Here is a 21,967-nt window from a genome sequence, read left to right on the forward strand (position 1 = left end):
TTTTTAAAGCCAGAAGTTTCCAAAATGTAAGCTATGAAACAGAAGCACTAACCTCAGCGGTGTCCCCTGGGAAATGGACATGTTATCCACAAGCCCAAGGCAGCCTTCCTGGGAGCTTCTAATTTCTCTCCGCAAGTTCTGAGCTGCCTTTCCCAGAAACCTTTGCTCTGGTGTAGTCCAGGGCTTACAGGAAGACCGGGGATTGATGTCCCCTGGCTAGTTAGTGTCGGTTGCCATTCTGATGGGCCCATTCAGACATGAGGTGAGAGTTTGGAGTTTGGGGGCTGCTCTAAAAAGCCTAGAGATCCTAGTTGGTCTCCTGCTCTCCCTTCTTGAACCGTCCAATCCTTTCCTGGGGTAGTCTGAATCTCCGGGTGGGGGTAGTCTGCAATTGTAACCTTCTGCCTTACACTTCATAGGAGATCAAGAGTGGGCTTTGTGCACATGTTACATATCTCTTAGCTATTTGGGCTTTCCCCCACAATTTTTAGATGTGTTTATCTTGTCTGCAAGAGTTTGTCACTTTCCTTTATTTTCAGATTTGTTTTTCTTTTGGTAATCTTATTTTTAGTTGATGCAGTCTTTGGTAGAACGGACCTAAGAGTTCAAGTCCATAGGACTTTCCAAAATTGCTTCTATCTTGCCTTTAACCACAAGAGAGATTTTTTTCAGAAAAGCAGCCCTTTCTGAGAGATTGCAAAGTGTTTATGGGGGGCGGGAGGGACGGATCCTGCCAGAGTGTTTATGAAAGTATGAGTTGAGGTGCAGGTGTTTCTCCCTAACAGCGGAAAGCATCTGTCATAATATTTGGGAAATCCGGCAGCACTGGCTGGGAGTCGGTCCAGGCCCCCTGGTTCTGCAGCAGACACGACCCAGCCCACCCCTGCCCTGGGCTCCGCACAGCCTCAGCCGTCCACAAAGCATCGCTGATGATGCCTCCAGAACCACTGGATAGGGGAAACCATGGCACACGACAGTCTCACAAGGGGCCTGCATCACTAGTGGGGACACTTAGAGCTCAAGCCACATCACGAGAAGTTAGGAAAGTAACTGGGGTGGGGAGACTGTCCTAACTGCTTTGTTGACCAGATTTCTCCAGTGCAGCCCTGATGGTAGACCTAGCCTCGCTGGGGAATCCTTGCCACTAAAGAGCGAGTCAGGGTTGTGGAGTCCACCCTCCTGACCAGTGATCATACCTTCTGCACGTGGCTTCCCTGCCCTGCCCCATAATGGGAAGGAAATGACGTGGCACACAGGGGTGGACTGCCGAAGCTACTTCCCTGTCTTGTCTCTGATCTTGGAGTCGTGTCCCCTCACAAACTTGTGCTTATCCTCATTCCCAGAAGGACTACTGGTCAGGCCACTCTCCTTTCTGGAGTGGAGGAGGCTCTGCTGAGTTTGAGAACTGGTCAAGGGCACGCCCAGGAGAAACCATTCAAGCCCTGGGCCTGGGCCAGCCTTTGCCTCCGGGCCACTCTCAGCAGCCTGTCTAGTGAGGTCCGGAGCTGATGTGACTGGAAAGGCTGCTGTCTGTAGTGACCGACTTGGTTAATGTTTTCCTGTCTTGTCTTGATGCCTCTTCTCAGTGAACCTGGCCCCAGACCATGCGTGAACTATGGAATGCAGGCTTGTGTATGAGCCTACTTGGTCTTTTCTGCCCACGGATAGAGAGATCGAAGATACTGGCACAGGAGGCATGTTGTGCACAGATCCAGCGTTTCGCGGGTTGGCTTCTTTTGTTTCCCATCCCCACCTCTTGTCAGGCATCTGAGGCAGTGGGGATGACTTTTGGTCTCTGCCACCAGCAGGGATTTCTTGTGGGTTCAGACATGTTGTGGCATGACCAATTGTGGCCTTTTAGGAGAGTTGGCAGTGATGGGCTTTGAGTTCAGCCTGCATTTGCTAGGTAGGTACTCCACCACTTACCTCAAGCCTCCAGCCCCTTTTTGAATGCAATCCTTTTTACAATAACATCTCATTGAGCTGCATTCCTTCTAACTTGTGCTTCCTGTGGTAGTGGGATGATTGAGTTTGAATCCCAAAAGCTGCTCTTTCCTTTACTAGCCACAGTCCTCCAATCTGCACCTCCCAAGTAGCTTGTGCCATTGAGCCCTCCTCTGACTGTGGCCTTGGGCCATGTGGATGTCTCTGTGTGGCAGTGGGGTCACCCATCCAGAACTTGGACAGGTGGTGGTGTGGCCTAAGAGACCAGCAGTCTTTGGGGAGTGTAAAACACTGGGTGTCCTCTGTTTTATCTGCATAGTTCAGGACCCAGTTGGGTTGTGGGGGAGACAGGGTGGCACTGCCCCGTACCAGCAGTTGCTGTGATGGAATTCTGCTTCATCATCCACAGGAATTCCCTGTATTTCTCTGTAGCGAGTGTTTCTGTTTAGATCTTGGGTTAGGAGAGGTGCTGCTGCACCGTTCTTGGATTCAGGGCCACAGATGCACACACCACCTCATCAAAAAAAATACTTGGCCAGGTGCAGTGACTCACACAGGAATCTCAGTTACGTGTCAGGCCAGGGTGGGGAGCTGGGGATCCCACGCTGGTTCTGATGAAAGCTGGAGACTTGAGCCAGGAGCATGGCCTAGTAGTAGAGTGCTTGCCTAGCATGCATGAAGTCCTGAGTTCGATTCCTTGGTACCACACACACAGAGAAAAGGCCAGAGGTGGTGCTGTGGCTTAAGTGGTAGAATACCAGCCTTGAGAAAGCTGAAGGCCAGTGCCCAGGCCCTGAATTCAAGCTGCAAGACTGACAAAGTACAAATTAAATGTAATGTGTTACCGCATTTGCCTACTAAGTTATTGGGGGCTGGGGGGTGGGGCTTTTTGCTGTTGTGGAGAATGGCTTGGAGGAGGCCACCAGCTGACTAAATCTCTAGATTATGTATGCACATGTGTAAGAATGTGTTTTACCATCATATGGAAAGGCAGGGATTTTGGCTTAAGCATTGTAACCACTTGGTTCGTAACCAGAGCCCCTAAGTCAGGGTCCAGTGTGGGCTGCAGACATGGCCTGTTTCTTCTTGCCTGCGAGATCCTACACAAGGCTTTCCTGTCCCTCTGCATTTTGTTTGTTCTTAGCTGTGTGTGTGCTGGATTAACGCTTCATCATGGGGGATTAAGGTTGGACTGACATCCAAGCAGTCTTATTTGGCATCTGGGCTTTCAAGCAATGAAGGCCATACTTGGGGAGCATGCCTGAGAGGGAGGGGGCAGGGCTTGTCCTAAAAGCACCCTGGTGAGGGAGCAGGGCTGGGGGCTCAGCGCAGGTGGGTGTGGGATAAACCCCAGCTGCAGTGGAGAGGCCTGGCTGGAGCCATCCACCGGCTCCATCCATCTAACGAGATGTCACATGGAACAAAAGCTTTAGGGTTTTATTTAGCTCCTAATCCCTGTGCGGGGAAGCAGAAGTCCATGTGAGGCAGCAGTCTGGCAGGGGACTGGCAGGCTCCAGCGCTGGGTCTTTTCTGGGCAGGAGCAGTACAGGGCAGACCCCTGGGTGCACTGTTGGGCGAAGTGAGGCAAAGTTACCGTGAGTCTGCCGTTTTGCCTACTAAGGTTTCAGAGAATTAATAATTGAGAGCAGCCTTTGAAACACAAAGCTCCAGTTGGTTGCTCTGCGGTCTCGGCAGGCCCCGCGTACCGCTGGGTCTGGTGTGGACGCATGTAAGTGAAGATTGGTAAGGAAAGGCTTCTCCCTGCCGGGGCGGCGCCCACTTGTCCTGCTGATGCCGGTTCCCAGCAGGCATATCAACATCGGTCGCTCTCAGAGCTGGGATGCTGCTGGCTGGTACGAGGGCCCTTGGGAGAATGCAGAGACCCTGCGGCATCTGGGGAGGAGAAGCTCCCTGACATATGGCCCCGGAGAGGGGAGCTGGTGTGATCCGCCCAGCCACCGAGTGCAGGAGGCTGCGCTCCTGGGCCCTGCTGAGCCATTCCTCTACCGGGAGGCCTTTTATAACTCTGTGGCCACAAGGAAGGGCTCTGGGCCCGACTTCACCTTCTACGACGGCAGCAGACAGGCAGCAATGTCAGGCCACAGCTCCTTCCTGCCACAGGACTACTACGGTGATGCATCCAGAGGGGCCAAGGTGCCCAAGGAGCCTCCCTATCTTCGGGATGCAGGATTCAGGCGTCCAGGGCCCAGCTACGGAGTGCTGGGCAGCAGAGTGCCCTGGGAGCAGGTGCAAGGCCAGTTGCCTGCACTGCAGGATGCCAGTCACCTGTACCGAGACCCCGGGGGTAAGATGGTGCCTCCGGGCCCACAGCCTGGGGGCAGGGCTGCGTCTCCTGGGCGGTTCGGAACACCTGATTCCAGGTTTGGGGTAGAGGCACCTGCCTACCCCTCCAACCATGTGTACGGTGACATTGGCGACAGACCTGTGGATCCTGACCCTGCCAGGCAGGTGGCTCCAACATGTCTGGTTGTAGACCCGGGCCCAGTGGCTGCCTCAGAGAACAGCACAGGGCTGGCCCCGGGAGTCGAGACCCGCCGCCGCGGGCCTGCCCGGGATCATGTCCCCTCCGAGATGGCGTATGAGAATTGTGAAGCGGGCCTCTCCGTGTTCCAGGGCCCTGGTGCTAAAAGGAGTGTGCTGCCCGAGTTTCTGGCGCTTCTGCGGGCAGAAGGGGTAGCAGAGGCCACCCTGGCTGCCCTACTGCAACAAGGCTTTGACTCCCCAGCCGTCCTGGCCACTCTGGAGGACGCAGACATCAAAGCGGTGGCGCCCAACCTGGGCCAGGCCCGCGTCCTAAGCCGCCTGGCCAGCAGCTTCCAGACTGAGATGCAGCTCCGGCGACAGGACCGGGCATGCCCCCCGCCCCGCACCAGGTCCAGCAGCTTCAGCCACCGCAGTGAGCTGCTGCCCAGGGATTTGGCCGTGCTGGGCACCCCTGCCCCACAGGCCCCATCCTCCGCCCACCCTGCAGATCTGGCTCGCCGCCCTGCCAGTGCCCCTTCGCAGCACCTCCTCGAGACGGCAGCCGCGTACTCTGCCCCTGGAGCCGGCAGCCAAGCCCCACACTTCCCCTCCAATTCTGGCTACAGCTCTCCCACCCCCTGTGCCCTGACGGTGCGGCTGAGTCCCTCGTACCCCCCACAGGCTGGGGTGGCCTTGACCAATCCAGGCCCCCGGACAGCCTACTCCACCTCGTATACGGTGCCCATGGAACTACTGAAGCGGGAGCGTAGTGTGGCCGCCTCCCCGCTGCCCAGCCCCCATGGCAGCCCCCAGCTCCTGAGGAAGCCCAGTGTCCCCGCAGAGCTGTCCACCCTGCCGCCTGCCAGTCTCCACACCCCTCACTCTCCATACCAGAAGGTGGCCCGGCGCACCGGAGCTCCCATCATCGTCTCCACCATGCTCACCGCAGAACCAAGTAACGTGCCTTCCTCGCCCGCCCGGGCTAGGTGCTCGAGGTTCCCAGGAAGGGACAGAGGTCGAGCACGGGTACCAGAAAGTCCTCGTGCTGGGGCCGGTGCCCTGGGGTAACTGCCTTAGTTGGAGTGCAGGTTTCCCTCTACCGTGCTGAAATGGGGCTGTCTTCCTGGGGGCCCAAGTCTCAGGACAGGCTGTCTTGGCACCCAGGGCCGCCTCTCCAGCTCCCACTGAGTAGCTGTGGAGAAGGAGGGGCATTTGATGTGGTCCCCCCACGGAGATAAAGGTGGGGGTATTTCCACACTTGCGAGTTAAACAAAGCAAGATGTTGAAATCCCTTAGAACGCGCTATTTCAAAAACATACTTAGTCTCTCGTTTGGGAAGATACAGTTAGGAACTGTCCTTGCTCGGAGGGCAGAAGGCATTTCCCAGTTGAGGACCATTGAGGCAGTGCCAGGTGGATTTCTTCAGTGTGTGAACCAGAGGTAACTGCTTGCATGTCTTTCGTAGGTTGTTGTTGTTATTGATTAGATTTCTTTATTTTAACTCGACTGATAATCAAAAATATGTCCACTAGTTTGCCTCCCACCAGTTTGGAAAGGAGTTCTTTTAGATTACAGTGTTTCCTGGACGTCCGGCACGATTCGGGGCATTGCCTTGGGAGCAGTCCTCCCCCGAGTCCGCCAGGCACGCCTGTCAGGAGCTGGCTCCGATAGCCCTGAGATGGGCTGTTAGGTTTGTCCAGGAATGGCGAGGGTGCTGATCTGTCATGGCTGCTCCTTTTGCTCCTCTGGTTTGACCTTCCCCAAAAGAGTGCACTTGCCCTTACTACAGAACCCAGTTTGTCTTCATGGATTTTTTTTTTTTAATGTCTCATCTTGTACTTCGGCTTTTTTTTTTTTTTTTTTTTAAAGAAGGAAGTCGATAATTTTTCCAGGGGCCCATGCCTTCTCTCTCCCAGTCCGACATTCTTTGCAACCAACTCATTTGCATGGCGATGACATTTGTTGCTCCAGTAATTTCATCTGATAATGGCTGGGCTTGCAAAGCGGATCTGAAAACATATTCCTTAATTATGTGTTGCTAAGCAACGGGAGGGTTTGGTCATAATCACAGATTATCTCCTCCTCGAAGTCGTGGAAAGGTTTTACTGAAGGAGGACCTGCAAAATTGCCTCATCCCCCCCTCCTTCTGTTTATTTTTGCAGCGTCTTCTAACAAAAACATGCACTGTTGTTTGGGCATGGGGTGAGGATTTTTTATAAGTTGTTTAGAGTGTGATTGTTAACACACTCTTTTGCAGACCAAAGGATATTGATTTTCATTTCATTTTCGTGGCAGCAAGCCAGTGCTGAGGAAGTCTGCAGTCGGAAGTCTGCCAGCAAATGCATTTCTCTGTCAAATGATCTGTCCTGGGGTGCCAGTTGTCATCTTGGTTCCTTGTCGCACATTCCGTGGTGTGCTCTGACTACCCTTCGTGGCGGGGTTTGGGGTTGGGGTGGTACTTGGCTTCCTCCTCTGTAAAAGGTGTCATGTCCCAGGTCTTGTCAGATCCACAGCCAGGTGGGCGTGGGGGTGGCTGCAGGCATCCGTGTCCCCAAGACAGTACGGTTTTCATTAAGCAGAGCTCCTGGGACCCGACGTCCTTGCCAGCAGCCCACTGCTGCGCTGAGCCTGGAAACATCATGCTCAGCATCTTGACATACAGCCATGTCACTCGTCTGCGGCATCACCAGCTTTTACCCAATTAATGCTGCCACTCCATCTGGGAGGAAGACGGATCCCTTCCTTCACACCAGCAGGAGAGAGGACGGTGGGTGGAGGAGGGTTTATAGTGGTGCTTTGTTGTTAATTTTTTTTAATATATCCAGTTCTCCTTTTAGCATGCTTCGGCTCTTTTAGGGTTGGCTTTGTCCTGGTTTTGCATATTGACAATAGGTTCATGTTTGCCCGACCTATGCACCTGGTGGTGAGAGCATCAGGCTGATGTGCTGGGGCACCGAGTTGCCTGAACCTGCACGAGTGGACCCTGGTGAGTCCACCTTCCATCTCACAGTCACTTTGCTGACTGGCACACGTGGCCAAGCCTTCCAGCAGTGGCTGTCCTATGTTGTCACTCACAGCCGATGTTGGCTGCTGTCCCCACCTCTGTGTGCCAGGTGCCAAGGGAGCATTACACAGACAATGATGTGGCAAGCACCCATGTTCATGTCTTATCTTCCCCAAGGTCATCAGAGCCCCACCTGCCATAGGTGGTCCCAGAGTGAGCAGTAGTCCCTGCCGCCTCTTTCTGGGAGGTCTCCATTTCCCATGAACTATTCTTTCTTCACGGACTTATTCTGAAGCACCTGTGCGCTCAGCTTACCAGTCATCAGAGCGGAGAAACAGTCCTCGGGCTGATTTCTCTACACAGGAATTCCAGGTGGTGACCGTGGTCTGTGTTATTCTTGTGATCGGAACACCTGAGCTATGAGTAAGAAATTGTCCCTAGTGGAGCAGCAGGGAAGCTTTCAGGGTTGGCAGCTTATATCACCCTGAGCACAAGACGCAAGAATTCTCCGATTTACTGCCCACGAGTGGGAGACGTAGGTACATTTACCATGAAACACACCCACTTGTGATCCACAGCTGCTGTGCTCTCTGGGATCTGGTTCTCAGGGTGAAGCTCCCGTGGCATTTCCCTGTGTGGCCTTCAGTCCATGAGGATCTACACCTCCCTATTAGCAACTGCTGTAAGACACAGAGGAAAAATTGAGTGGAGACAGGAAAAGATAAAGCCAGAACGCAGACAGCACTCCCAGTGGACCTGTCCAAATGGAAGTGACGCGTGTGAACAGCATCCAGGGAAGAGGGATTCCCTGGAAAGATTTATGGGGATTGGTGCCATGTGGAGGTTTATGCCTGTAATCCCAGCTACTGGAGCAGTAGATAGAGATTGAATAATCCCCATTTTGGTCAAGAACCTGAGCAAGACTAGAGGGTCTGCCTCTGGTTCCCCTGTTTGAACATTAAGCTTACTGTTCTATCTTAGGCACAAAATAAATGGGTTTTTTTTGTTTTGTTTGGGGGAAGTTCTTGGTTGTGAACTCGCGGGTTCCTGCTGTCTAGGCAGGCACTCTACAGCCTTTTTTTCCCCCTTCCTCTATTTTCCAGGCAGGGTGTTGTCTTTTCATCCAGGAAATACAGGATGAAGAGAACAGATCTTCCCCACCGTCCCAGGAAGAGCTGCTTTCTTTTTTCAGGTCTCTTCAAGGGCCTCATTCTGGTTGAGTTGCCTGCTTGAGGACTTGGACAGGCCAGCTGGCTGCTCCATTCTCCTTCCTCTAGCTGCTTCACCCTGACCTCTAAGCCCAGCTACACCTTCCTAAGGGTTTTTGGTTGTTTTTTTTGTTTTTTTTTTTTTTTTCTGTTAAATGCTTTTATGAAGGAATCGATGCATTCTAGGGCCTTCCTGTAAATGGAGCTTTGCGCTTGGAATGCTTTAGAAGTCTTTGGGAAAAGTGACAGAGGAGAGAAGGGAGGAGCATGTCCAGCTACTGAGCTTGGGAGGTCTTCCTGCCCAAGGGCTAGTACATCTGGCCACCCGCCTGCCCGAGAGCAACTCTGCAAGGGACTCACTTTCCTTTTAGCAGTCTGGAGCTGGGCCCTTGGGGGCTGCCCTAGCCAAGAAGGGCAGCCTTATTGTTTTTATAGCCCTTAGGCCCTGGGGATGGGTGAGAAAATGAGCCAAGCCTGCCAGGCCCTCCAGCCCCCTGGGGAAAGCCATGTTGTCTCTTGGTAGAAGGACAGATGGGGTCAGTCCATCTCATCCCAGCTGAGCCGCCCAGGCAGCCGTGGCAGCCTTGTTCCTTCAGCAGGAATTGGTAGGAGCCCCGGGGCCCGTTCAGTGGCTGCTGCTTTCTGTTCTTTGGGGGGAAAGGCCTTTGGGGATCCTTGCCACCTTCCCCTCCTAGGGGAGGGGGTAAGGGGCAGCGCTCTCAAGGAAGTGCCTGGTGGCAACCCTGGGCCAAGCCCATTCTCAGCTTCTGGGATCTGGGCTGCAGAGGTCACCCGTGTGCTGACATCATTCCTGGCTGGCTCTGATCTAGAGGCTAGGGAGGCTAGGCTTGGTTTGGGATAGGGATGAAGGTGATTGTTCTCCAGTGCATATGGGAGAGAAGCCAATGGCTCTTCGTGGTGGTCACTGGGGAGTCCAGTATCCCACTGCAGTTGCTTCTTGGTTCCATGGTTCAGTGCCTGAGTGTCAACAGGAAAGGAAGGCAATGAGTGGAATTCCACAGGGCCCCGTCACGCACAGCTCTGCCAGGCCACAGAGCCCAGCCCGAATGAAGAGCCCGAGCTACTGGATGTGTGCTGACCTATAAGCCCGTATTTATTTTTTTAAAGCCCATATTTATAAGCAAGTAATCAGCACCAAAGACTTTGTGGGAACCGTGCCTGCCGTGGGAAGCTGGGGGACAGATGGACACTTTTCTGGTTTTGGTGCCTGGGGTGAGCCCTGCTGCCAGATCTTTTTTCCAGTGCCTGTGGGAAAGGGCCACCCACCAAGGCTGTTGGGCACAGGTGGGCACACACAGACTTTTCCTAGATAGTGCCACTTCCCCATCGTGTGTCTGAGGTTGAGGGGTGGGGGGGTGGGTGGCTATTAATTCCCTTTGTGGCCAGAGGCTGAGGTTGAGAGCTCAGCTCCTGGAGCCAGACAGGCCTAGGAGTCCTAGTTACACCCCTCGCGGTATATCCCCGGGCCCACCCAGCCCAGTGCCCCTTCCCTGTTAGAAAAACAGGACATGCCTGCTGCGTGGGCATGCCCGAGGACTGAAGTGACATAGTGCGGAGGCAACTGCCTGGGAAGTGGTCAGGAACTCGTAGGAAAGGCTCGCGTTCCGGTCCGGCACGTGTGGTTAGGACAGGCGCTGGTCCTCCTGCATTGCTCTCAGCCCCATTTCCGCGTCTTCTGCTGGCCATTTGTGCTCATGTGACTCAGTAACCTGGACAGAATACTGAAGATGAGTTGTGGGAAGTGGCTGTGGCCGAGCGTAGGGTATCACTGTGCATATTGGTGCCCCTCCCCCACCTTTCCAGTCATCAATGGCAAGTCAGCTTTATCTGATAACAAGGATATCAGAAAGGGGCGCCTGGGACCTCCTTGGCTGCACAAGCAGAGGGTGGTGGTCTTTCCAGAAAGGGCCACCAGCCCATGCACATGTTGAGCGCTGGATTTGAAGCCCGCAGTCTCACAGTGGAAGGCCTCATGTGCAGCTGCTACCCCTGGTGGCATCCCGTGCAGGAGCCCCACGTGACCATGTGACAGCATAGAACCTTGAGGCTTGAGCACCCGTTTTCTGCCCCTGTGGCTCCTTGTCGTGGGATGTTGTGATTGGTGAAGTCCTGAGCATCTTGTCAAGCAGCAGTATCTGCAGTGATTTGGGGTGCAGGGGAGCCCAGGGAGCCTGCTGGGTCCCTCTGTGAGGAAGGGGAAGCTGGTGCAGTGTGGGGCCAGCATGGCGTGGACCTGGTGGAAAGCCCACCACAGGAGCGAGGAACGCAGGTCAGCTGCCACGCACAGCTCAGCTGCTCCGTGGGGCCTGCACTGCTCGCTGAGCAGAGTCCTGGCCCTGCTTGCAAAGGCGGCATCTGCAGACGTGTCGTGGGGCCAGCCTTCCCGCACGCAGCAGCCCGGCCGTCACTCCCAGGCAGCACGGCTGCCTAACGTGGAGGCCTGTCATGGCCGTGGGCTCTGCAGCTGCCTTGTTATACTTCGTGGGCTTTTGGTCATGGTGCAAGTCCAGAGTTTCACAGTTGAGGGTAACTCCTGCAGTGTGGCAGAGCCTCACACCCGTGGCCGGGCACAGCCCCTTTTTGTGTCTGACCCCAGTCCTAACTTGAGGGAAGCCCGCAGCCCCTGCCCCGGTCTGCCTCGGTGTGTTGAGTGGCCGGCTAGGCGGGGCAGCTCACCGTGCCTGTAGGGTGTGTGTTTTTACCAGTGGGAGGTCCCACTCAGGTGGGGGGCTTTGGTGAGGGCATGTGTGGCACAAGTAGGCATCTTCAGAAGGGACAGGGGTCTCTAGGGTCTCCCTTGTGTCTATCTCTTGCCCACATGGCCCCTGTGTGTGAGGCTGGACGCCATGTAGGGAAAATGCCGTCAGCTACCCAAGGCCATGTGTGACATGATCACCCAGGCTCGGAGGCCATACCCCTGGTCATCTCCAGCCTGTCCACAGAGGGCACTGGTCCCCGAAACCATGCTGCCTGCACCCTTGGGGCCAAGTACACTGCCACTCGGCCTGGCACTGACCTTCTCCGTGCTTCACCTCGTGTGTGGCTCTGGGTCCCGGGGCGGCACTCGCAGGGGGCGGGGCTGTGCTGCCCTGACGGTGGGGATTACAGGTGGGACCGCGGTTACTGGGAGTGTCCAGAGAAGCTGTGGGGTGTGAGCCCAGGCATGGGGACGCCCCTCGGGTTTGAAGGAATCCTTGCTAAGCACTATTACCGGGTGCTTTCTTCTCCCCTGTTCGATCCCCAAGCTGTAGAAATGGACCACTCTCTCCAAGGACTCTGACAACACACTCTTACCTACCAGAATCCGTTATCGGGTCGTGTTTGGTTGGTTGGTGGTTTTTGGTCTCGTGGGGCCCACTCCAGTTGTCTGGTGGTTACTGGGAGGTAAGAGTCACACATACTTTCCTTCTGGCCTGGCCTTGATCTGCGGTTCTCAAATCTCAAGCCTCCTGGGTAGGTAAGATTACAGGCATAAGCAGTCAGCACCCAACCCATGTCCACTGAGTTGTAATGTGCCAGAAGGCGTGGGACTTGTCAGAGCCCTGCAGGGTGTGTAGGTCAGATGGGAGGCCTTCCTTCTGCGAGTTTCTCTCAAGGAGCCCGAGTAAGACCCAGCCCAGCTCGGACAGCAGGGGAGGGCCGCCTGACCTCTCTGCTCTGCCCCATGTCGGGGGAGGCTTCCTTCTGGAGACACACTCCTTGCCAGACCTTACCTGGACCCCTTGCAGCCTCGTGCAGTCCCACGTGAGGGTTCTTTGCAGTGGAATCTCACCTGCCCTGCCAGGGACCTCTGTGGAGCAAATCCCTTCTGCCTCTCCACTTCCTGACATGCTGTAAAGATGTTATGGCTGGAACCAAACCATCGCTAGCTTAGACTTGGGCTTCCATTGAAGGGCATGACCACCGTTAGGTGTCAACAAGGAGAAAAGCCACCAAAGTCAGGGAGGGAGGTGGTCGCTAGGCAACCCAGTTTGTTACCCAGGTAACAGATCCATGAGATGACGCTGCGGACAGATGTCTTGTGAGGCGGCTCTCAGCCAGGCTCAGGTGGCTCTAGATTCCTGCGTTGTGCTCCTGCTTCCATGCCTGTTGGGCCATGCCGGAGGAAATCGGGGAGGTTCTTGCCTGACGCTCACCACATGTTTTTCTTAGAGGAAGAGCGGGGCGGGGATAGGAGTCGGTGCCTGTGTTTCTTTTTGTTTATCATTTTACCACCACCTCCCTGTGCTGCCCACTGAGGCTCCGATGAAGGGAGATTCGAGGCCTCTCTCTGGCCTCTTGGCACCAACCTGACAGTACACAGGAGTGTGAGGTTGAAGTTCACCAGCCCCCTCCAGCAAGCACCCCACTCCAATTCCTGCCTCGTGTATCTGAAGGCGTGCAACTGGGTGGTAGAGGCCTGCCCACCACCGCACTGCAGGGGAAGCACATCTGCAGCCAGCCCTGCCCAGTGCCCCCTGGAGGCCTCTTCTGCCCTCGCCTGGCAGAGGCTCACACTCCTGGTCTCACCTGAGGCTCTCTGGGTTCCTTCTCAGGGGCATCTCGTGGTCATGACAGTCGAGAGACAAGGTTGTGTTCTTTGCTGGGCAGGGAGAGGAGGCTGCAACCTGGGGACCCCACAGGTTCCGAGTCTTGACTGGTCGGAAGGTTGTAGTGATCAAGTGCTGCCCTGCTCCTCATCCATGGTTCATGTGGTCACCAGGTCCAGGTGGCTGAGCCACCCAGGTGTTGTGTTTTGTGGGTTTCTGGGTTGAAAGAGCTTATCCCAGAGCTAACCTTAACCTTCCATCTGGGAACACGTGTGCGCACGCGCACACGCATACACACACGCACACATGCTTGCACACACATTGATATTGGCAAGACTGCATCCGGTGGTGGGAGCCCCAGGACTGCAGAACAGCGGGGGGCTGGGGGGCGCTGGACAGAGTGCACAGACCCAACGTCTGTGTCAGAGTCCAGGACCGCTGCTCCCACTCAGGTCCACTGAGTTCCAGTCCGCTCCCCCCCCCCCCCCCCCCCCCGGCAGGTATCCGACCCCAGATCATGAACGGCCCGCTGCACCCCCGCCCCCTGGTGGCACTGCTGGACGGCAGAGACTGCACCGTGGAGATGCCCATCCTGAAGGACCTGGCCACTGTGGCCTTCTGTGACGCACAGTCCACGCAGGAAATCCACGAGAAGGTGTTGAACGAGGCTGTGGGCGCCATGATGTACCACACCATCACCCTCACCCGGGAGGACCTGGAGAAGTTCAAGGCCCTCCGAGTCATCGTGCGCATCGGCAGCGGCTACGACAACGTGGACGCCAAGGCCGCCGGCGAGCTCGGTGAGTGCAGCCGGCACGGCGCCCGGGCTACTTCCCAGGACGACATGACAGGATAGTGCCACGCCTGTCAACACTGAAGGGCATGGCTGCAGGCCAGCCAGTGTGTCACCCCTGCCAGGATTGAGAGGCCCAGCACAGAGGAGAACGCTGAGGGCGCAGGCGTTCATTGACTAGGCCCACAGAGGGCCTGGACCCCAAGGTCAGGGACCCCGAATACTGATATCCTCTCTGTTCCTCCAGCCCATGTCGGCTCAGGGAGGCCAAGGCTGAGCACCCCTGGGAGCAGGGGAGATCCAGCCACTTACCCTGTGTGCCCGCACAGCCCACTGTGCCCTCCTCAGTAGCCCCCAGCCCTTCCTGCTGGGTCTGGACTTCATTCTCCATGCCGAGAGCTGTTCTCCACCAGGCCTGAGGCCGCCGGGCAGCTGTGCCCGTCAGCTGTGCTCAGCCCTCGCAGGAAGAGGGGATGCGCCGCCTCCTGTGCTTCCTGCTGTCGCAGGCCAGTACCCAGGGCTGCCCAGGGCTCGTGGCTGGACTCTGCTCATCCCAGGCAGATTTCCTTTCCTTAAGTTTCCCATCCTAATCTTAACTCTATTCCTGCTTCAATCTCCAGAGGGTTGGGATTATAGGTGTGTCGCCATGCCAGCTTGAGACTTAAAGGGAGGGGGTGGAGGAACAACTCTAACACAAATAAGAAATGTCTCTGTAATCACGCCCAGCTCCCGGCTGGGGTGGGGAGGGACTGCCCTAAGCAGCGTCCAGTTTGCAGGCTTCAGTCAGCTGGGCTTCTACCCTCAAAGTCTTGCCAGGATGAGTCTGGCGTAGGGATGGACTTGAGGCCTGGACTCAGAAGCCCTTTGAGGGAGGTGAAGCAGGGAGTTTCTGAACTCCTGAGAACTTCCCAAACCCTGCACCACCCCTAGTGGGACCACAGGGGTCAGCGCTGGCCCCCTCACCACCCTTGTCCTCTGCAGGCATCGCCGTGTGCAACATCCCATCAGCAGCAGTGGAGGAGACGGCGGACTCCACCATCTGCCACATCCTCAACCTGTACCGGAGGAACACGTGGCTGTACCAGGCGCTGCGGGAAGGCACACGGGTACAGAGCGTGGAGCAGATCCGTGAGGTGGCCTCGGGAGCGGCTCGCATCCGTGGGGAGACTCTGGGCCTCATTGGCTTTGGTAGGTGCCTCTGCCCCAGCCAGCACCATGCCAGCCCATGCCCGGGGAGGCTGGGGTCACCCTGGCCTACCAGACCTGACCAGTTCTCGAAATGAGTCATGTTGCTGTCCCTGCTCTGCTGGGGCTTCTCACAGTGACCCAGCAAGCGTGGGACTGGACAGTCAGTCAGCCTGGTGTGGCAGCAGGAATTCACTGGAAGGTCGGCTATTTCGGTGGCTTGGGAAATGATCCTTCTGAGGGTTTCCTTGAAGACACCCAAGCAAGGCCCTGTACTAAGACTTATCTCAGAGTTACTTGTGTTCACTTGGTATGCAGACCCTGCCTTAAACCTGAAGGTTTAAGGAGGTAACTGCCAAATGACTCCAGCAGGGCAGGAAACATCCCCCAGGCCTCTGGCACCAATTCCAGTGCCTGAGGTCTGGGATGTTCTTTATAAATGTCCTGTGGTCCTTGTGGGCTTCTTTAAATTATGTGGGAGCTTCAGCGCCCTCTGCTGGTGGCCTCTTGGGTATCCACAGAACAGCACCCATCCATTCGTCAGCCTCTTCTGTGTCCTGGCTTAGCTGTCATCGTGGGTAATTGCTCATCTCAGCATCTATTCATCCAAGCAGCTTTGTTGCTGAGCTTTCTTTGGCTGTGCCCATCATCCAGCTTCCAAAACCCTCTGGTTCCACCCCTGTCTGTCCCATGCTTCAGTGATACCTCCTATGGACTGGAAGCTCCACCCACCACAGTCCTGGGTCACCACAGACCGTCTCCATAGAGACGGTTTTTGTGGCACAGAAAAGGCTCACTTAGTGCCACAGCCCTGTTAGGAGCCAAAACTCTTCACTCGTGTCAGCCTCCACTGGACATAGCAGCATGAGTCGGCATGGCCCAGGTCCAGCTGTGATCTGAGGCCAAGTGAGGCACATTTGTAAAAAGCTAGCCAATGACAGTGAGACAGACTTGGGTTCTAGTGGCTTTTTAAGGCCCAAGCTATGTTGACAGTGGATCTTTCACTAGACAATCTGTGGCTGAAGTGGAGGCCAAAGAAGGGAAAGGTGTGATGCTGAAGCACCACCACCACTGGGCACACACCCAGGCCTATCACCATAGTGTGTGTTGGTCTGGCCGCGGTGCCCTAGCATTTGGGGGTGGGCGGGGTGGTACATACTCCCAGTGACCACACACGGGGTGCTCACTCCATTCCAAGGCTGTCAGAGAACCTTCCAGCCCTGTGGCTGCCGTGGTTCCTGTGTCCATGTGACCTTTGTGATGTGGACGCTGACCCACTCTGATGCTGCAGCTGCCCCTGACCAGAACGGCCTCCAAGCTGTGGCCATTAACTGACATGTGCAGTCAGACCAAGCTTCAAGGGAGGGGAAGGTACCAGCTGGTGCTCCTCACCAGCTTCTGTCTGGAATGTCCTCCCTCTCTCCTGGCTGCTTGTAGGAAGGGGTTGTAGTAAAGATTCAGCCCATGATCTCCTGAGGGATCAGGCTGTTATCAACTGAAAGCCACTCTGAGCCCTGGGTACCTTTGGGGATCCCTGGTCATGCGAGGGCCCTACTCTGTGGTGTGACAGCATCATGGCTGTGTGGTACAGAGGCAGGCAGGAGTGAGCCTGTGGGGTCTACCTGGAGCACAGGGCAGTCCTGAGGGATCCAGAGCCCACCTATGCTTAGGCCAAATGATCATACTCAGTTTTTGATCATTGGTCGTCCCCTGTAGAAGATAAATCCAGAGATCTCTGATACTAAGAATGCCTAAGTAATGTTTCCTGCTATGAAGCCTACTGTGACACCAGCATGCAGGAGGGAGGGGGAAGCCATTGGTAGGTCGGATCAGCTTGGGGAGGGGGTCTGAGCGTCATTGAGCTTTCTGGTTGGTTATAGATTGGAATCCTCCTCGAGAGGTTAGTATGTTAGATAATATTCTTGCTCTGGCTCATATAAGCAAGCAGCAGTGCAGTCCTCATCCCTGGCTACTGCTAGCCTTGGATGTGATTCATTGAGCACGGATCCTCTCTCCACAGCCAGCAGCAGGGTTGGTGGGTGCACAGAACGGACACCAGGACGCCTCACTCACCTGCACATTCTGTCTCTGTACAGGTCGCACAGGGCAGGCAGTTGCTGTTCGAGCCAAGGCTTTTGGATTCAGCGTCATATTTTATGACCCCTACTTGCAGGACGGGATAGAGAGGTCCCTGGGCGTACAGAGGGTCTACACCCTGCAGGACCTGCTATACCAGAGCGACTGTGTCTCCCTTCACTGCAACCTCAACGAACATAACCACCACCTCATCAATGACTTTACTATCAAGCAGGTAACTGGAAACCACATGGCCTCAGAACTCTGAAAGCATCTGCTGGAAGATGGCAATACCATTGGTCTGCACCATAAACCCAAGGGGCTGGAAAATGGTTCCTGCACCCAAGGGAGCACAAACAAGAATTTCTAGCACCCAGTGGAGGAGGGCTCCCTTAGGCAGGCAGCCAGGCAGCCTCCGAAAGCACAGGGCTCCAACAACAAGAATGGCCACTCGTGCCCCACGTTGGTAGCTCAGGTCTGTTAATCCTAGCTACAGTCCAGGCAGTCTATGAGACTCATTTCCAACTAACTCTCCCCAAAAAAAAAAAAAGTGGAACTGTGGCTCAAGTGGTAGAGCACTAGCCTTGAGCACAGAAGAGCCAGGCCCGAGTTGAAGCCTCAGAACTGGCACCAAAAAAAAAAAAAAAAAAAAAAAAATAGAACATTTCCTAGCCCCTTTTCCCAAACTGGCAGACACAGGAAAGAACTAGACCAACCAACTTCCAGGTCTGCAGCTTTCTTCCTTAGCCTGGGTTCCGGGCTCCTGCCAGCACAGAAGGTAACCAGCTCCTCTCTGCTTCCCTAGATGAGGCAGGGAGCGTTCCTCGTGAATGCAGCCCGCGGTGGCCTGGTGGATGAAAAGGCCTTAGCCCAGGCGCTCAAGGAGGGCAGGATACGCGGCGCAGCCCTGGATGTGCATGAATCCGAGCCCTTCAGGTGGGTGTTCTAGCCTCCTGAGAGAAACCGTTCTCTTGCTTTGAACTTCACTCTGTACTCTTCTAGAATTGTAGAGCTGTGGATGGGCTGAACCAGGGTGGTGGTCATCTGGAGTTCATTCATCCTGGACAGCCTGAACCCCACCCCCCCCCAACTCCATTGCTCCGAGCCCTGAAAACACACAACACAGTTCTGTTGAGCTCTTAACTACATAACCCAAAAGTTCCCTTGATGCAAAGTAGTGCAGCCATGTTGAACTTTTCCCACTCACGGAGCCCTTTTCCATTTACCCTAGCTTTGCCCAGGGTCCACTCAAAGATGCGCCAAATCTCATCTGTACTCCGCACACGGCCTGGTACAGTGAGCAGGCCTCCCTAGAGATGAGGGAGGCCGCCGCCACAGAGATCCGCCGCGCCATCACAGGTGAGCTGCACCTCCAATTCCACTGGTGACACGCGGTGCAGAAAGGGTGGCGGGGCGGGTTAAGAACTGTGCATAAGCCAGGCTCCAGATTTCAGAGAACCTACCCATGGCAGGCAGAGGGGGTACTGTCTGATCCAATTGTTGACCACACCCCCTCTAGAAGCCCCAGAACAGGATAATAAACTCACTGTGACCATTTGCTCTAGGTCGTATCCCAGAAAGCTTAAGAAACTGTGTCAACAAGGAATTCTTTGTCACATCAGCTCCTTGGTCAGTAATAGACCAGCAAGCAATTCATCCTGAACTCAATGGTGCCACATACAGGTGAGAAAAGGAACTGACCTTGGCTGGGACCACCAGCCTTGTGCCCTTGGAAGAAAGAGGGAGCAGGGAGACTGAAGTTGTGAGAGATTTACAGTACCCAGAACTGAGACTCACCCCTCAGCTTTATAAAGTGGGTATCCTGTCACTCACCTTGTCCAGTGCTGAACTTCCATAGAATAAACATGAGTTAAAAACGTTACTCTCTTTTGATGGGACAAGGAGTTTGGCCCAGTGGTAGAGTGCTTGCCTAGCATGCACGAAGGTAGTTCGATTCCTCAGTACCACATATCTAGAAAAAATCTGGAAGTGGGGATGAGGCTGAAGTGGTAGAGCTCTAGCCTTGAGAAAGGCCAAGGACAGTGCTCAGGCCCTGAGCTCAAGCCCAAAACTGCCTCACCCCCCCCCCCCAAAAAAAAAAGTTGCTCTTTTGAAAGCAAAAGAATCTCACAAACTCACATACCTCTTTGCCTCATTCCTCCAGAGTGCTGGGGTTATAAGCGTAAACCAGCATGCCAGGACATTGCTGCTTAGAAAAGGCAGGCTGCATGGCCTGCTCATGTGGGGTCCAGGCTACAGCGGGACCCAGCTGGATGGCCACCGTGCTACAAGCTGCCCTTCCTTCTGAAGTCACTGTGAAATTGGAGGTTTCAAGTTGCGGTCAGATCTCTTAGAACGCTTGTTCTTGCCCATGGAAAGCCTTTAGCAAAACAGAACAACAAAGGACAAAAAGCCCTGTCCACTGGAAAGATGGGCAGAATTGAAGCAGTTGAGACAGTATGGGTGACTGATTCCTCCCTCCCACCCCACTCTTGTTGAGTCCTGGAGAAATGACTCTCCACGCATAAAGGAGAGGAGACTCCTGTATTCTCGTTGAGGCCAGTGCAGTCTTGAGGGTGTTAGTAGTAGCGCGGGGTGTTTCACCACAGCCCTGGGTCCGTCTGGCGCCAGAGGTCCTCCCCATCCCAACTGTGTCTTCAAGCAGCGGCATGGGTGGACTCCTGGCCCTGACCATTGCATGCAGGTTAGGCTCACTAATGTAAGTTCTGGAGAAGCTGTGCCCTCCATCGCCTTTGCTGGCACTGGATACGGACCTTCCCTTTTTATGATGTTGCCCGAATTCCTGCGGGCATTCCTGAGCAGCGCCCCTGCCTCTAGTACATGGCAGTCTACTGAGTGATATTTGTGCCCAGGACCTCGTGTGCTGTAGATGGCATGGAGAACCTGGCCTGCCTGGCATCGATCCTCTCAGCCCACGCGGCTGTGAACTAACTGCAACCCTTCCTCACCAGTGAGGAGGAGATGCTAGCAGGGTGAGCTGGTACGGAGTCTGACGACTGCCCACTCACAGGAGACCGCACATAGTAGTGTCCTGATGACTGGCACTTGAGACTCTCCTCCTAAAAGCCACACCATTAGTGGCCCTGTGTTATGACACAACTGTCACTCTGCCCAGGCTGACAAGCCCTTGTTCCCTGTGTTTCCAGGTATCCGCCAGGCATCGTGGGAGTGGCTCCGGGAGGACTTCCTGCAGCCATGGAAGGGATTCTCCCCGGAGGCATCCCTGTGACCCACAACCTCCCCACCGTGGCCCACCCCTCCCAGGCACCCTCTCCCAACCAGCCCACCAAACACGGGGACAATCGAGAGCACCCCAACGAGCAATAGCAGACAGTGCCGAGAGCAACCACTCAGATGAACGTGGGACCAAGAGGCAGTGGCGAATGGATGAACTGAGAGAAAAGGAGTTTGACGAGACAGTCTTTCCAACCGAACCCTGGACGAATGCACCATTGACGCTGCAGTGTTAAAGCTACAGGAGCTAGAAAACAAGATGTTGTGTGCTCCAGAAGCGCTGAGCGAAGAGGACGTGACTTATTAACGACCAACTTCTGTTATTGTGTGTTAAGTTTTTCATCTGTGCATCCAATCACAAAGAATAAATAGAGCTTTTTCCTTTATCAGTCCCCTGGGCACAGCAGGTTCCGAGCAACTTGCTCTAGAATGTTGCATCAAGAGTTCCAAACATCGAAATAAAAATATTGAGAGGAAACTCCCACCTTGACTCTAGCCCCTTGGGTTTCCAGGGGCTTCTTACCTCTTTTTGCTAATAGGAAGATTGAGTTACTACAAAATGGGGGAAACTGTCTGCCTGTGTCAGACATCGGCACGGCTCGTGCACAGAAGTATTTCCCACCTGAACTGCATACTGAGCGGGCAAATCGGTTGTGAGTTCAGTACCCTCTGATGATGCAAAAAAGAAAAAAAAAAAAGAAAAAAATATTAAGTTTCACAAGCTGTTTGTACTCAAATATATTTTCTCAGTTTCAGATCCTCAGCTATTTTATTGAGTGGGAAGTCTTGAGCTGTTAAGAGTTCAAGAAGAATAATGTTGCATTTCCTTATGTCTCAGGAAACACTTTTTATGGTAACTTGTCAGATTGTCTATGAACAAACCCACTTTTTTAGACATGGATAAATTCTTTTCTTCACGTGATATTTTATACAAGAACACTTCAGATGTGTTATTAGATGTGACTGATTTTAACAAATCCTATTAGATTTGTATCAACTAGTTACATGTTCTATTCATAGTCTTTTGTGAATCATTGCCTTTTTGTTTAAAAAAGATGGCCTATTTTGAGCCTTTGTATAGGTACATTCCTGTTTTTGTGACAAAAGAAAAACTTTAAAACTGTCCCAAACAGAAAAAGTAATGGCTATCAGAAGTATGTTTTGTTTTAGTGTGAGTTACCGTTACTGTATTTGTTTATTGTAAAGGTGGACATTTAGCGTTCAGTGCAGTTTTCAATAAAAAGTAATTAAAATTTGTTAAGTTCTGAAATTCAAGTACATCTCACAAGTGTAAAAGCTCTCCCCTTGAGATGTTGTTTGTTTGGGAACCCCAGACCTTACACTAGTCAAATCATGCCCTCCTTTTGAGAGCCATGGTCAGCCTATGAAACTGCAATTTGCCCCAATGTAAATTAAGACACAGGAAGGACAAAGAACCTAACAATTGTGATTAAATACAAATAGTTAA

At 54.1% G+C, this 21,967-nt stretch overlaps 1 protein-coding gene and 1 long non-coding RNA gene across 11 annotated transcripts in view; one reads left to right on the plus strand and one right to left on the minus strand.

Moving 5' to 3' along the window:
- The window catches only part of Ctbp2 (C-terminal binding protein 2), a 122,303-nt gene extending 100,336 nt beyond the window's left edge, over positions 1-21,967 (plus strand). For 6 of the 9 annotated variants that reach the window (XM_090345644.1, XM_090345646.1, XM_090345647.1 and 3 more), the window contains 7 exons: positions 13,691-13,990; positions 14,965-15,171; positions 17,265-17,479; positions 18,050-18,180; positions 18,476-18,603; positions 18,810-18,927; positions 20,412-21,958. In XM_090345644.1, coding sequence (XP_090201770.1) covers positions 13,691-13,990; positions 14,965-15,171; positions 17,265-17,479; positions 18,050-18,180; positions 18,476-18,603; positions 18,810-18,927; positions 20,412-20,592 — 1,280 coding nt within the window. In that variant the 3' untranslated portion in view covers positions 20,593-21,958. Of the gene's footprint in view, positions 1-3,735; positions 5,384-12,752; positions 12,838-12,866; positions 13,387-13,690; positions 13,991-14,964; positions 15,172-17,264; positions 17,480-18,049; positions 18,181-18,475; positions 18,604-18,809; positions 18,928-20,411 lie in introns of those variants that run through there. The other 3 variants (XM_090345640.1, XM_090345642.1, XM_090345641.1) reach the window with 3 other exon arrangements.
- On the minus strand, positions 10,151-12,586 carry LOC150053702 (uncharacterized). 2 transcript variants are annotated; one of them, XR_016537774.1, is made up of 3 exons: positions 12,375-12,586; positions 11,956-12,110; positions 10,151-10,370 (listed from the first exon to the last, which is right to left on the minus strand). It is a non-coding gene; the product is annotated as an uncharacterized LOC150053702 (long non-coding RNA). The 2 variants fall into 2 exon arrangements; XR_016537773.1 differs by having other exon boundaries at positions 11,960-12,110; positions 12,375-12,585.

The sequence above is a fragment of the Megascapheus bottae genome, chromosome 15 (assembly GCF_031878675.1).
Source record: "Megascapheus bottae isolate mThoBot1 chromosome 15, mThoBot2.hap1, whole genome shotgun sequence".
Lineage (NCBI taxonomy): Eukaryota > Metazoa > Chordata > Mammalia > Rodentia > Geomyidae > Megascapheus > Megascapheus bottae.